The sequence below is a fragment of the Oryctolagus cuniculus genome, chromosome 16 (assembly GCF_051225735.1).
Source record: "Oryctolagus cuniculus isolate XC-2025 breed Fujian yellow rabbit chromosome 16, ASM5122573v1, whole genome shotgun sequence".
Lineage (NCBI taxonomy): Eukaryota > Metazoa > Chordata > Mammalia > Lagomorpha > Leporidae > Oryctolagus > Oryctolagus cuniculus.
Window position 1 is genome coordinate 50,223,407 of NC_142882.1, and position 14,390 is coordinate 50,237,796.

The 14,390-nt window shown below is 48.9% G+C and overlaps 1 protein-coding gene across 3 annotated transcripts in view; it reads left to right on the forward strand.

The window, feature by feature from the left end:
* DNAH11 (dynein axonemal heavy chain 11) overlaps positions 1-14,390 on the forward strand; it is a 365,338-nt gene that overhangs the window by 180,412 nt on the left and 170,536 nt on the right. For all 3 annotated transcript variants that reach the window (XR_016222511.1, XM_089315357.1, XM_089315358.1), the window contains exons 43-46: positions 4,506-4,656; positions 7,770-7,901; positions 9,911-10,084; positions 11,521-11,725. Coding sequence is in view for 2 of the 3 variants with exons in the window: in XM_089315357.1 (XP_089171483.1) it covers positions 4,506-4,656; positions 7,770-7,901; positions 9,911-10,084; positions 11,521-11,725 (662 nt within the window). In the remaining variant the exon portion in view is untranslated. The remainder of the gene's footprint in view (positions 1-4,505; positions 4,657-7,769; positions 7,902-9,910; positions 10,085-11,520; positions 11,726-14,390) is intronic.

The following is a 14,390-nucleotide window of genomic DNA, read 5'->3' on the forward strand; positions in this document are numbered from 1 at the left end:
GCACAACAGTTAAGCTGCTACTTGGGCCACCTGCCACCCCATATTAGAGTGCCTGGCTTGGAGTCCTGGCTCTGCCTCCTGCGTCGGTGCCCGCTGGGAGGCACCCCTGCAGCAAAGCGGAGCCGTTGGATTTGCCCTTTTTGAACAGAGAGCTCTTTCTTCTTGGGCATCAGCTCTTTCCCCAGCTCAGATTCCCACTGTGCCCTGAGGAGCTTCTGCTGGCTGGGACGGGCTGAAGGACTCTCGTCTCTTGTCCCTGCAGAGCGCACAGCCGCACCAGGGCTCCAGCGCGGGTGGCAGTGTTTTCTCCAGGGGTCCCCTCACCCCTGCAGGCTGTGGACTGATTTGTGAAGCTCTCAGCCCCCAGGGTCTCCGCTGAATCCCCTCACATGGAGATTTGTGCTAATACATGCCCAGTCCACAGTCCCTGCCACAAGACGAACTTTGATCCCGCACATCAAAACTCACAGGTTGGCTGCAGAGATTTGTATTCCTGAGTTCAGCAGCTCTGTCTGCACCATTTGATTTGACTTTTCTGGAGGTTTTTATTTTATCTAAGACTAGGTGGTAGGTTTTAATTTTCTTGTGTGGGATCCAGGACCCCTGTAAGCCATTTTCCAAAATAATGGGTATCGTCTCTAAAGGATAGTTCTATTTTTACCTCCAATTGGCAGAATAATAAGACACGCACACACACACATACAAACACACAAAATGACTATTTCCGGTTAAGGGGGTATTTTTTCACTCTGGTTGTTCTGGGAGTAGAGAACCTTTCTTCTGCCAAGGGCCACTTGGATATTTATAACATCATTCATGGGCCATACAAAATCGTCAACTTGAAAATGAGCCTGCTATAGATTTATTGAACTTCAGGTCCCGCCTCTGGTTGCCTTGGCAGGGCCAAGTGAGTCACAGGCCTCAAGGGCTATACAGTCCACACCCCTGCTACCTTACCTTAATGTCACAATGTTGTTAACATGATAGCTAATGTCACAATGTTATTAACATTATAGCATCACAGGTATAACAACCTGATATTCAGTTACCTTCTGGGATCAGTGTAATTATTAACCCAATTTACCAAACAAATATCTTAGGTCTCAGTTTCCCCCACTTTTAATTTTATAGTATCCAAAATTATAGACAAGTTGAAAAGGAAAAGCCATCTGTAGCCATGGATCTTGTTCCCACAGTCACCGGCTGTTTCTGTTCTACTCTGTCTACCTTGTCTGTGGCTGGACACATAGACACACATTATCAGGCATAGAAGCGGGTTTTCTTTCACTGATTTTCGATGAAACAGTAGAAAGGAAATTGGAGACACTAAGACTGTTCACACCTGAGCATGTCACCATTTATCTCCTGAGAACTAGAGTGTTCTGACATGTGCTCCCAACAGGATTAACACACCTAAGAAATACATCCTTTGGGCCGGCGCCCTGGCTCACTTGGTTAATCTTCTGCCTGAGGCGCCGGCGTCCCATATGGATGCCGGTTCTAGTCCTGGTTGCTCCTCTTCCAGGCCAGCTCTCTGCTGTGGCCTGGGAGGGCAGTGGAGGATGGCCCACTTGCTTGGGCCCCTGCACCCGCATGGGAGTCTGGGAGGAGGCTCCTGCCTTCAGATCGGCGCAGTTCTGGCCATAGCAGCCATTTGGGTAGTGAACCAATGGAAGGAAGACCTTTCTCTCTGTCTGTCTCTCTCACTGTCTATAACTCTACCTGTCAAATAAATAAATAAATAAACAAGAAATATATCCTTCATTATTGTTTATTTGAGAGAGACAGAGACAGGCGGAGAGAGTGCCCGTCTGCTGGTTTGCTCCCCAATTGCCCACAACAGCTGAGGGCTGCCCAGGCCAGTGCTGGGAGCTGGGAGCTCCTAAGTAGTTGACAGAGACCCAATTATTTGAGCCATCCCTGAAGCTGGAGCCAGGAATTGAATTTAGGCATCCAATGTGGGGTGTGAGCATCTTTAACTAGTAAACTAAATACCCACTCTAAAATTTATTCCCCAAATGGCTGCAATGGACAGAGCTGGACCAGTGCAAAGCCAGGAGCCAGGAGTTTCTTCCAGGCCACCCCCGTGGGTGCTGAAGCCCAAGCATTTGGGCCATCTCCCACTGCTTTCCCAGGCACATCAGCACAGGGCTGGATCGGAAGTGGAGCAGCTGGGACTCACGCCCATATGGGATGCCAGCACTGCAGGCAGCAGCTTTACCCACTGCGCCACAGTGCCAGCCTCATGGTCTCTTAAATTACTCTTTTCAAGTCTATTTCTATTCTGAACTGTGAGTGTTTGGAGGTGCTGTCTACATGAGGTTTTAAACTGTCCCTATTCACCATGTAGACATTTCTACTCCCCATGCGGTGGGGGGTGGCTGAGCCCTACTAGAGGTCGGTAGCTGGCTTTGTGCTCTGGGCAGAATCACAGCTCCTGCATTTCCTGCTTAGGCTGCCCTTTGCTTCCTTATGGAGCAAGCCCCACCTGCCTGTGGAGGGGAGCTGTACAGGAGGGGAGTTGTGCAAGAGCATCGTCTGCCTGCAGGCCTGGCCGATTCTCTCCGAGCCCCTGGCTGCTGCTCGCAGGTCTCCCAGAAGCAGCTGTTACCGGTCCACTAAGGCAAAGCCACTTTCCCCTCCTGGGGGCTGTCCTTGAGGCTACTGCATGTGCTTTTCAGTGCAGTGTCTTCTGCTCCCCCAGCCCCCCTGGCCCGAGCCTCTGCAGGATGCTTTGCCTCTAGGAGATGCACAGAAACACAGAGCCAGGACCACCGAGTCTGTACGAGCCAGTCACCTGCAGTGAGAATTTGTTCCACATCAGGTGTTCATCTCAACACTTTATACATGCAAACCTGCTTTATACCAGCAACCCTGGCAAGTCTGTAGTGACATCTCCATTTACAAAGGAGAAAACTGAAGCGCAGAGACGTTAGGTAACTTGCCCAAGCTAGCACAGTTTTTCGTTTTCTTTAATGATGGAACTGGGACTTTCAGACTTTAGATTCCCATCTCCCCGAGAATCCCCCTGCCTCACCTCCACCATAAGCTCTGGGCTGAAGATTGCTTTTCTGGCAGCCGATGTGCAGGCAGATCAGTAGCTGAGGCACAGGTTTGGTCCCCATGCCTTTGTCCCAGCCCCTGAGACCTGCCTTCCGTTGTCCACTGGAGCCCACTGCCTCTTCCACCTTGGAGACGCGCTGTGGAGTTACTCCCAGGTCACTGGACTTCTACTGCAAGCTACTCCTCTGGGGGTGGAAACAGTTTTGCCAATTGACATCTTCTCAATCTAGCCAGGATGTAATGTAGTTGACCAGTAAAACCCCACCCTGAAGCTTTGGGAAAGCCAAGGGGACCCTCTGTAACGCCATTATCCTGCGCTTATTTCTTTGGACATTCAAAATGTGAGCTCTAACGTGCTCAAAGCAAGGTAGAAGGACTGGCATTGGCAGAGCAGTCGGGATGCCCACTGAGACGCACATGCTGCACATCAGAGGGTTCCAGGCCGTGCCCCAACTCCGGATTCCAGCTTCCTGCGAACATGGGGTGATGGAGGGTAGTGGTGATGGCTCCAATAGTTGCATCTCTGCCACCCATGCGAGAAACCCAATGAAGCTCCCAGCTTCTGGCTCCGGCCTGGCTCAGCCTCAGCTGCTGGAGATATTTGAAAAGTGAACCAGTGGACAGCAGCTCTCTGTTAGCCAATAATAATAATGATATAATAATAATAATAATAATAGGTAGAGCTAATTGGTCTGTGGTCACATTGCTTCTTTGCTGTCTGCCAGATGCTTCCTACATCATGAGAACTTGGAGTGCTTATTTTTCATTTAACATCATGCAGCTTCACCCCAGAGATGACTATGGATGCTGCTCTTGTGCTCACAATGAGATACTCGTTGTCAACTTGACCCCATTCTGTGAGCTTCAGAATGTGTGCATGCGTATGTATCCAAGCCCAAGGTCCCATCTCGGGACCGCTTACAGGAGGCATATCATCAGCTGTCAGCTTGGGGCCACCTTCAGTCCAGTGGAGAAGGCAGCCTTTGGAAAGAGCCCTCTGGAATGTTCACCTTTTTATTTGTAACTGCTTTCTCATTACTGAATAAGTGATGCCAAGATTCATCAAGACAGAGCCCAAGCTGTTTTCATCAGTACAGTCTCCGCCATGCAAATAGCTCCACGCTCTGGAAATGACACAGCGGCACTGCCTTCTAAATGTTCCGTAATGGCCTATTTATGCTCTGTTATGTTGGCCTTCTAAGTGCTGGTAGGAGTCTCTTTTACATTCTTTTCATTAAGGTAAAAAATGGCCATTCAAGCAAGTTTCTAAAGGGCCATTTACAAATATTTGCCAATGCAAGCAATAGAATGAACTCACTCCGAAATCTGGTGCCTGAAGCATTTGTACCAGGCTGCGTGGAAAGGAAAAGATTTGGCCTGGGGAAATTCTGCTTTTTCCAGCCCCGAGCATGCAACAGAAGTTTTTCTGGGTTCCTTTCTAGGTACGTGGCCAGTTGGATAGACCAAAGGCGACATCGATCCGAGAAGGCCAATTTGAGTATTCTGTTTGATAAATACGTTCCCACGTGCCTGGATAAGCTGAGAACAAGCTTTAAAACCGTCACCTCCATTCCAGAGAATAGCCTGGTGCAGGTTGGTCCACGGTGTTGCTCGTGCAAGATAACAGATGCCAGTGGCTTGCTCCGGATTGGAAATGCCCAGAATTCTTAGTGGGCTTCCATCCTCCTGCTCTAGTTCCCATGGCCCTGGGGGTGCTTTGGAAACCCCTAGAACACACCTTGACATGCTGTTGTCATTTGGGCTTGTGGTCCGTGTCTTTGACGGTCTTCCAAAAGCAGACTGAGCCGGCGCCATGGCTCACTAGGCTAATCCTCTGCCTGTGGCGCCGGCACCCCGGGTTCTAGTCCCAATTGGGGCACCAGTTCTGTCCCAATTGCTCCTCTTCCAGTCCAGCTCTCTGCTGTGGCCCGGGAAGGTAGTGGAGGATGGCCCAAGTGCTTGGGCCCTGCACTCGCATGGGAGACTAGGAGGAAACACCTGGCTCCTGGCTTCGGATTGGCGCAGCGCACCATCCACAGTGGCCATTTGAGGGGTGAACCAACGGAAAAAGGAAGACCTTTCTCTCTGTCTCTGTCTCTCTCACTGTCTAACTCTGCCTGTCAAAAAAGAAGACGACGATGACTGAAGCCATGTTTTGTTCATTTTTAGATCACCAGAGATGTATAAAGTTCCTGGCACGTGGAGCTTGTAGGTGCTGAGTGTGTGTTGATGGAACCATTGTGTTCCCCCTGAGTGTATTTGAACAGATTTGGAAAAAGCTGCATCAGACATATTTATTTTTCTATCTCCTAAGTAATTTGCCCAGAGAAATTGTTCATTATGTTTTTGTTAATAAAGTAAATCTGTGCAATGGAAGGTGTCAGCCAGTGCATAAGAGAAAGCATCTGAATTCTACAACACGAGCCAGCACCCACAGACCCTCCCCTCCCAGGAATATTCTGGAAAGGGTTGCAATCTGGATGAGGTGTTCCCGCTCTCCCAAGGGAACATTGTTCTGACCCTCGCTGTGTGGCAGTTTGGAAGAGTGAGGGGCAGGCATTTGGGGCATGGCTGAGCTGCTGCATGGGAAGTGTGCAGTCCATGTTGGAGTGCCCAGGTTCGAATCCTGGCTCCACTTCCAAGTCTGCCTCCCTGTGAATGCACACCTGGGTGGCAACAAGTGATGTCTCCAATATTTGGGACCCTGCCACCCGTGTGGGAGACACAGATTAAGCTCCTGACTCCTAGGTTCTGCCGGCCCCGGCCCCAACCATTCTGGGCATTTGGGGAGTGAACTGGAGTGAAAGGCATATACGGTAGGTTGTCATGGAAATGAATGAAGCAGTACATGCCCAGGGAAGTGGAGGTTGTGATCTTAACCTCAGCATGAAACGAAACTACCCCCTGACCTTTCCAAGTGCAAAACTTCTCAAAAGGTTTTCAAGTAGAAACCTTCTGTTCTGTTCTTGTAGGCGCAAAATTGGTTCCTAAGTACATTGTGACCATTAAGTTACTGTGTTACCAAATTTGTTTGAAGCCAAATTAGAAGTACAAGCCTAATAAGAAGAGAAAGTTGAGGTTTTTTGGGTAATTCACACACCAATTAAGTAAACGATAGTCTTCAACAGTAATTATCCAAGGTATAATTTATTTCTGAAAGCAGGTCTGAATTTATTCATAATGAATTAATTATACAGCTAGCCTAATTAGACTTCCTCTGGTGCAATACTTGCAAAAAGCATGGTCGTGTTCTTTCTCAAGTTGACTGGGGTATTTGTGTGAGTCTCGCTGGTGTGAACTCATTCAAGAGTAGTGTGAAAATAGGTCAGTGGGAATTAATAGGACTTTTGCTCTCACTTCCTCCTTTTATAGTATTCACAAATGGCATTTGATCCTTATTTCCTGTTCAGCTATTGTTTTATATTGTCGTTTTCTTTGCTGAGATTACTTATAAGTACAGAAATTTGAGACACAAATGTGTATAAAAGAGAATGCCTTTAAATGCCAGTCTTAAGAAATTAATGCACTCTCTTTTCCAGTAGATGAAATTTTCACTTAAAGTTTAGTAACTATGAATGAAAATATGTATGAAATTTGGGTTTATTAATTGCTGACAATCAGAGCTCAAGATTTCTACAAGTTCTTAGGGCGGTCCCCTGAGAGGATAGCCTGGCATGGAGACTCTTGTCTTTCTTGTCTTGATTTTCAGGCTGTTAGGTCAACATACCTTCTACTTAGACATAGCAAAGCCTCACAGTTTTAAACTGTTTTTTAAAGACCATGTACTTATTTTGAAAGACAGAGTGACAGAGAATGAGAGAAAGAGATCTTCTATCCCTTTGCTCACACCTCAAATGGCCTCAGTGGCCAGTGGTGAGCCAGGCCAAAGCCAGGAGCCTGGAACTCCATCCAGGTCTCCCACATGAGTAGTGCTCAGGCTGTCGCTGCCTTCCCAGGTTCATTAGCAGGCACCTGGAACAGAAGCAGAGCTGCTAGAACTCAAATTGCCATTCCAGTATGGGACAGTGGTGTTGCGAGTCTGCTGCACCACACCACCAGCCCCTCAGTTCCTTGTCTAAGTGCGTTTAGAAATGTCAAAAAAATGCTGCCAGCCCAAATTTCTAAATTGCTGACAACAGATGGAAAAATGGTGGCCCAAGCACTAAGCCTAAGTGGAGTCCCTGATGTCCTTTAGGGGAAAATGAGTTAAATACGTTCCTGTGTATCTGCTGGAATCTTAGGAGCTTGTTCCAAGTGACACTGCAGGTGTCCCTTATTGATAAGGAAAGATACCCTCAGTGTGGGTTTAGATAAGGAAATGAGCTATAGAATGCTATGTTTACTATGCCCCACTTACAAAGAAGGGACTATTGGGTAGATATTCTTTCCTGTTTCTTATTTATATTTCTAGTTTATATAGTAATTTCTGATGACATCATTGCAAAGAAAAACATAGCTTTTTAAATAGTTACTTAAAAGATCCAACTTTGATTAAAAGGGACAAAATTTTCCAATAGAGACACCTGTGGCAGTAATTTGTGTCTCTTCCCATGTAGGAGCACACCACAAAGCTGGAAAAAATTATATGGATTCTTAAGGCTAAAGTGAGGGTTTTACAAAGTCCTTTAAACTTACCTATTTAAAAAAAATCCTACTCAAAATGAGTAGCTTTTTCTTTTTGTTTGTTTCTTTTTTTTTTCCCCCAGACGATCTGTGCTCTCTTAGAGTGTTTGTTGACTCCCGAAAACGTGCCTTCCGACAGCCCAAAAGAAGTGTATGAAGTCTATTTTGTCTTTGCTTGTATCTGGGCATTTGGGGGCGCACTGCTTCGAGATCAGGTACGCTGAGAAGTGGTTTGCAGGCGTGGGGGCTGTGACTGGGATCCGTGCCTTTTCTGTACCTCTCTGATCCAGAGTCTGTGCTACGTTCTGTGTTCTCTCCTGAACCAGTGCACCCTCGGGGCAACCCCGTCCAGGCTGATGGTCCTGACCTTAGACTGGCTGTGTCTTCTGAGCTCAAGGGCCAGTGTTTTCAGCAGTCTCTGGGGCATCCTGTGCAGAGCCCTGTCCTACAGGTCTGCGTCGTTCAAGGTGCCTGGGGGCAGACCTTTTCCACCCCACACCCAGATTTGTTCTCCCTCTTTTTTTTATTTTTTTTTTCACCTTCCATAAATATTTTCCACCCAGCCATTCCAGTGAGAAACCTAGGAGTCATCACCCATAGCTCCACACCCCACAATCTTAGATCCTGTCAGTTTTGCTTATAAAATAGCCACCAGTCTGCCGCCTGCTCTCCATCCCTACAGCCTGAAGTCAGGCTTTAGATTGCCCTGGGCTTTTGCTGTGTCACAGTCATCTCAGGATGCTGTAACCTGGCTTACACACGGTCACCTCCTCACTGTGTCCCTGCACGGCAGAGAGAAAGGCAGCTTTCTCTCTCTGGTGCCTTCTCCGTAAAGGCACTCATCCTATCCTGAGGGCCACACCGGCCTGGTCTCCTCTGAACGTAGATCCTCTCCTGCAGACCTTGGAGATCTAGGCTTCAAGATCATGACCTTGGAGGTTAGGGCTTCAACCTGTGAATTCCGAGTGGAGCATGGGGAAGCAGTGCAGGCCAGTCCACAGCACAGACTAAGCTTCCCGCAGGTATCGCTGGCTTCCCTCTCTCTGTGACCCATGGTCGGCCTGGACCCAGCAGCCGATTTCCTTCTGTGATCACCAGGTGCTTTCTACAGCACAGCAGCCGATACTGTTGTCAGTGGAGCTCGAGGGTCAGTGTGGACTGACCGCCTGTGGTTTTCTCAAAGGCACGTGTGGGCAGCGGGCAGCTCCCTTCCCCCACCAGAGTTTTCCATTCAATGTTTCCCATAGGCTTTCTCCTTTCCCTGGACTGTGTTTGTGAAATCCAGGAGGTTATTGACAGCTGAGATCTTGCCACTCCTCCTCCTCTTTCTCATTTGCATTCACAGCACCCTTCTACCTTGTTATTGAAGCCCGAAGCCCAGTGTCACTGGCCAGTTGTTTCATTTACTATTTTCCTCATTAACAGTTATCATCATCATCATCTTTAAATTTTCAAAAGGGGGCCAGCCCTGTGGCACAGTGACTTGAACAGAGGTGCCCAACACAGTCATTTACATGCTACCTTATTGTTAGATTGTATAACCAAGGAGTAGGGTGAGTCACCCCACTCCACCTTACTGAATTCCACTACACCTGTACCTGATGGGTGTATTTCACTTACAGTTCTCTGCCTCTGTGAAGGTGTCATAATATCCGTGTTGGCTAGTTTTTTTGTTACTTTACCTGAAATTCCAAGAGGAATGACTAAGAGGGAAAAAGGTTTATTTTGGGCTTATGGTTTGGAGGTTCAAAGTTGAAGATCAAGCAATCTGGTTAGTCTGGCATCTGCTGGACGCTGGTGTTGGCAGATTATGGCACAAGGCAAGCCAGGAAGCAGGCAGGAAGCCCACTCACTTCCACAAGCAACACTCCATGAGCACTGCCTCCCAAGAGCAAGCCCCCTAGACCCCCCTAGACCCACCTCAGACACCACAATTAGATGAGCTTTCCCCCCTTAATTCATCAACCGTTGATGACTCCATTCACTGTTCGAGTGAGACCCGGGGTTTACTGCATGAGTTTGGAGAATCGAATCAAAGTGTCCCATTCGTTGTGACTACTTCCTAGTGATATGTCTGTCTGGGTCAGTAGCTCAACCCCTACCAGGGGCTTCCTGTGTAATCAGGGCTCTGCGTGTTGTGGACGCTGTGGGTTGAGCAGGACTTAGAGGGGCTTTGTTTCCAGAATTACCTTGGAGTCTGCAATAAGGATCTCCGTGTCCTTAGCTTTCCGATTACCAGGCCGACTTCAGTCGCTGGTGGCATAAACAGATGAAAGCCGTGAAGTTTCCGTCTCAAGGAACGATCTTCGATTATTACCTGGACCACAAAACCAAGAAGTTCTTGCCGTGGGCTGACAGGATCCCACAGTTCACCATGGATCCAGACGTGCCGCTTCAGGTGGGTGTGCTGGGTTCACAGCCTGCCTTTGTTTCCGACCTAACGGGTCCTGAATTACTGTGTGGATTTGCTCCGCAGTGAGCAAGAAGAATCCCAATTGTAGGAATGCTTCACAAGATGGCAAATAGATTCTGCAACCTTTCTATGAAATGGTTTAAACTTAATTTTCTAGTAACCCTTTTCTTTAGATTTTTCTAGAAACTGCATGAATTTTCTTAATGCAGGCGTCTTGCTATTATATCACAAATTTCCTAGACAGCATTTCAGACATCTGACCTTTCCCCCTCAGCCATGAAATGAATGTTCCGTCTCCTCACCCCACGTGTTGCGACATCCCAAGGCTGCTGACAAATCCGAATGAATCTTTGTCTTTTTCGTCGTTGTTTCTCTGTATGGGTTGTCCCTACTCCTTTTTCCAAGGTGGAGGGATTCTTTGACCCCCTTCTTATTGTCTTTCTCTGTTTTCCATCTCATTTCCTTCTGGAAACCATGTCACTCCGGTTCAGCATGTCAGGCTGGGCTGTGAAAATGGAACAGTGCCTTCTCTGTGCCAGTAGGAGGCGGTAGTGTGTGAGCACAAAACCCAGCCCATTCGTTTCCTCAAGCTTCCATGACAAAGTGCCACTGACTGGGGGCTGACACGGCAGAAATGTGTTGGCTTCCTGTTCCGGAGGGCACAGGTGCACGTTCAAGGCGTCAGTAGGTAGGGCGGGTTCCTCCTGTTGCTGGTGAGGCCCTCCCTCCTGGATTCTGATTGTTTGCTAGCAGACTGGCGTCGCTTGCCCTGGGGTAGCTTAACCCCAGTCCTCACCTGGCACTCTCTTCGTGTTGTCATCTGTCTTCTCCTTTGCCTTTTCACAAGGCTGTCAGCCCTGTCTCTAAACACAACCAGGTTCTCAGGTACCAGGGGCTGGGAATTCAACACTTGGGGTAGACACAGTTCAACCCTTAACAACCTGACCTCCGGACCTCCAAGATTCACGTTCTTCTAGCAGGCAAGATATGTTCGCCCGGGTCCCAGCAGCCCGGAAGCCTTACCCCATTCCAGCATCAATTCGAAGACCCCATGCTTGGCTAAGTATTTTCTAAAGCAGTTGCGAGAGAGAATGGAGGTGAAATTTATCCTAGGGCAGATTTCATGTCCAGCTGTGAACCCAGAGGAAACCAGAGAAGTTATGCACCTGCACAGCAGGCGCAGGGTAGACATTTCCATTCCAAAAGGGAGAATTCAGGTACAAGAAAGGAGCTACAGGTCCCAAAGCCAGCAGAGAAAACTTTGTTATGTTTTTAAGGCTTGGGAGTAGTCCCCTCTGGCTCAGTGCCCTCCCCCTCAGGACCTCACCATCTTGACCCATGTGCACGTGCTCCAGTTCTGAGAATGTCCCTCTTACGGCCATCATTTGCCCCTAGTCACTCCTGGCTTCTGTTTCTTCCAGAGAGTCCTGGTTCCCACAGCAGAGACAACTCGTCTTAGATATTTGGCTGAGCTGCTGCTCAAGAGGGGAAAACCACTCATGCTGGTAGGAAATGCGGGAGTGGGAAAGACAGCCTTTGTGGGCGACACACTGGCGGGTCTCTCGGAGGACTACCTCGTGTCCCGCGTGCCTCTCAACTACTACACGACGTCCGCAGCTCTGCAAAGTAAGTGCTTCTTCCGCTCCTGTTTTCCATTCAGTGAATTCATGCATTCAGTTTGGAAGGCAGAGACAGATGGAGACAGCGCTCCCATCGGCTGGTTCACTCCCCAGAAATGGCCGCAACAGCCAGGGCCGGGACGGACCCAGGCCAGGAGGTCACTCACGTAGGTGGCAGGAGCCCAACCACATGAGCCACCTCCAGCTGCCTCCCAGGGTGTACACTGGTAAAAGAGGTGGATTGAGGAATGGAGTTGGGAACTGAATCGAGGAATTCTGATACTGTGCATGGGGCATCCCAAGCAGTGTCTTAACTGCTGTGCCAAAGCGATCAAAAACCATCAGTGGCCGGCGCTGCTGCTCACTAAGCTAATCCTCTGCCTTGTGGCGCTGGCACACCGGGTTCTAGTCCCGGTCGGGGCACTGGATTCTGTCCCGGTTGCCCCTCTTCCAGGCCAGCTCTCTGCTGTGGCCAGGGAGTGCAGTGGAGGATGGCCTAAGTCCTTGGGCCCTGCACCCCATGGGAGACCAGGATAAGTACCTGGCTCCTGCCATCGGATCAGCGTGGTGCGCTGGCTGCAGCGCGCCAGCCGCGGCGGCCATTGGAGGGTGAACCAACGGCAAAGGAAGACCTTTCTCTCTGTCTCTCTCACTGTCCACTCTGCCTGTCAAAAAAAAAAAAAAATCAGTGCTGGAACCTGCTGTCCCGGAGACTAATACTTTCTCCTGGGGTGTAGGCACCTGGTAGTTCTCAAATGAATTGTTACTTACGATCCTGGGTTGGTAATCTTTGTTCAAATGTGGTTGTGATACTGGCTTCCTTTGGGTGATTCATTTTTAGAACAGTAAGAATTTACAACAATTGTATTGGTCCTTTCCCTGTTGCTATAACAGAGCACTTGAGGCCATGTGTTGTGTGAAGAAAAGAGGTGTGCTTAGCTCACAGTTCGATGGGCTGAAAGTCCAGAGCAGGTGGCCCGATTGGTTTGGCTGCTGGCAAGGGGCCCCCTGCTGTGTCATATCATGGAGGATGGTATCCTAGCAGGCTAAAGGGAGAGATCACATGGCAAGACTGGAAGCCAGAGAGATTCAGGGATTAGGCCCACACTTTAAAAAAAAAAAAAGATTTAGGCTGGCACCACGGCTCACTAGGCTAATCCTCCGCCTGCGGCGCCGGCACCCCAGGTTCTAGTCCCAGTCGGGGCACAGGATTCTGTCCCAGTTGCTCCTCTTCCACTCCAGCTCTCTGCTATGTCCCAGGAGTGCAGTGGAGGATAGCCCAGGTCCTTGGGCCCTGCACCTGCATGGGAGACCAGGAGAAGCACCTGGCTCCTGGCTTCGGATCAGCACAGTACGCCAGCTGCAGCGGCCATTGGAGGGTGAGCCAACGGTAAAGGAAGACCTTTCTCTCTGTCTCTCTCTCGCTCACTGTCCACTCTGCCTGTCCAAAAAAAATTATTTATTTATTTATTTATTTATTTATTTGAAAGGCAGAGTTAGAGGAAGCGTGGGAGAGACAGAGAGATCTTTGATCCACTAATTCATGCCCCAAATGACCACAATGGCCAGAGCTGGACCGGTCCAAAGTCAGCCAGGAGTTTCTTCTGGGTCTCCCATGTGGGTGCAGGGGCCCAAGTACTTGGCCCATCTTCCACTGCTTTCCTAGGTGCATTAGGAGAGAGCTGGATTGGAAGTGGAGTAGCTGGAACTGGAACTGGTGCCTGTATGGGTTGCCCACACTGCAGGTGGCAACTTTACCTGCTGTGCCACAGCACTGGCCCCAAGCCCATACTTTTATAACAGCCCAGTTGTCAGGAATGCAAGACAAACATAATCAGTTCTTAGGGTCATCACCACCTCACACCAGGCCCGCCTCTTAAAGGTTCCACCACCACCTCAGAGACCACATTTGGGACTAAGCTTCCAAGGTGGAGCTTTGGGGGGAATAGGCCACATCCAAGCCATAGAAGCAGTGTGGGTTCTTTACCTTTGATTAATTTCGTGGATCCTCAGCAGCATCAAGATGTACTCCAGAAAGGACATTCTTGTGATTTTTTTTTTCAAGCAATAGATCGATTCAGTGAAAATTCATTAAAACCATATTGATAAAATATGCCATGAGTTGTTAATTAAACCTAAAAAAACATAAGATTAATTTGAACTCCGTGTAACAGATTGTCAATTGTAAATGCATCAGCTGTAATCAGATTGGGGACCTTCCAGAATTAGGAAGGACAGGTGCAGCAGGCAGGGGAGGTAGTGGGAAGAGAGGGAGGGCGGGATGTTGGGAGGCCTGTCAGTCACTGTCTAGCTGGGTAACCAGCTTATATTGTGGGGTGCAGCAAAGCTACCTGTTGCCTAATTATCTGTTAAAACTATTGAGTTGGGGTGGTGTTGGACACAGCAGTTCAGTTACCACCTGGGACATGTGCAGCCCACATCAGAACACCCGGTTTGAGTCCTGGCTCATCCACTTCCGCTCCAGCTTCTTGGTCATGCATGTGCTGGGAGGCGGCAGGTGATGGCCCAAGTCACTGCATCTCTGCCATCCACATGGGAGCCCCAGATTGAGTTCCAGGTTGCTGGCTTCAGCCTGGCCCAGACCTGGCTGTTGGGGACATTTGGAGAGTGAACCAGCAGATCAAAGACCTGTCTGTCTTTTTCTTTCTGTG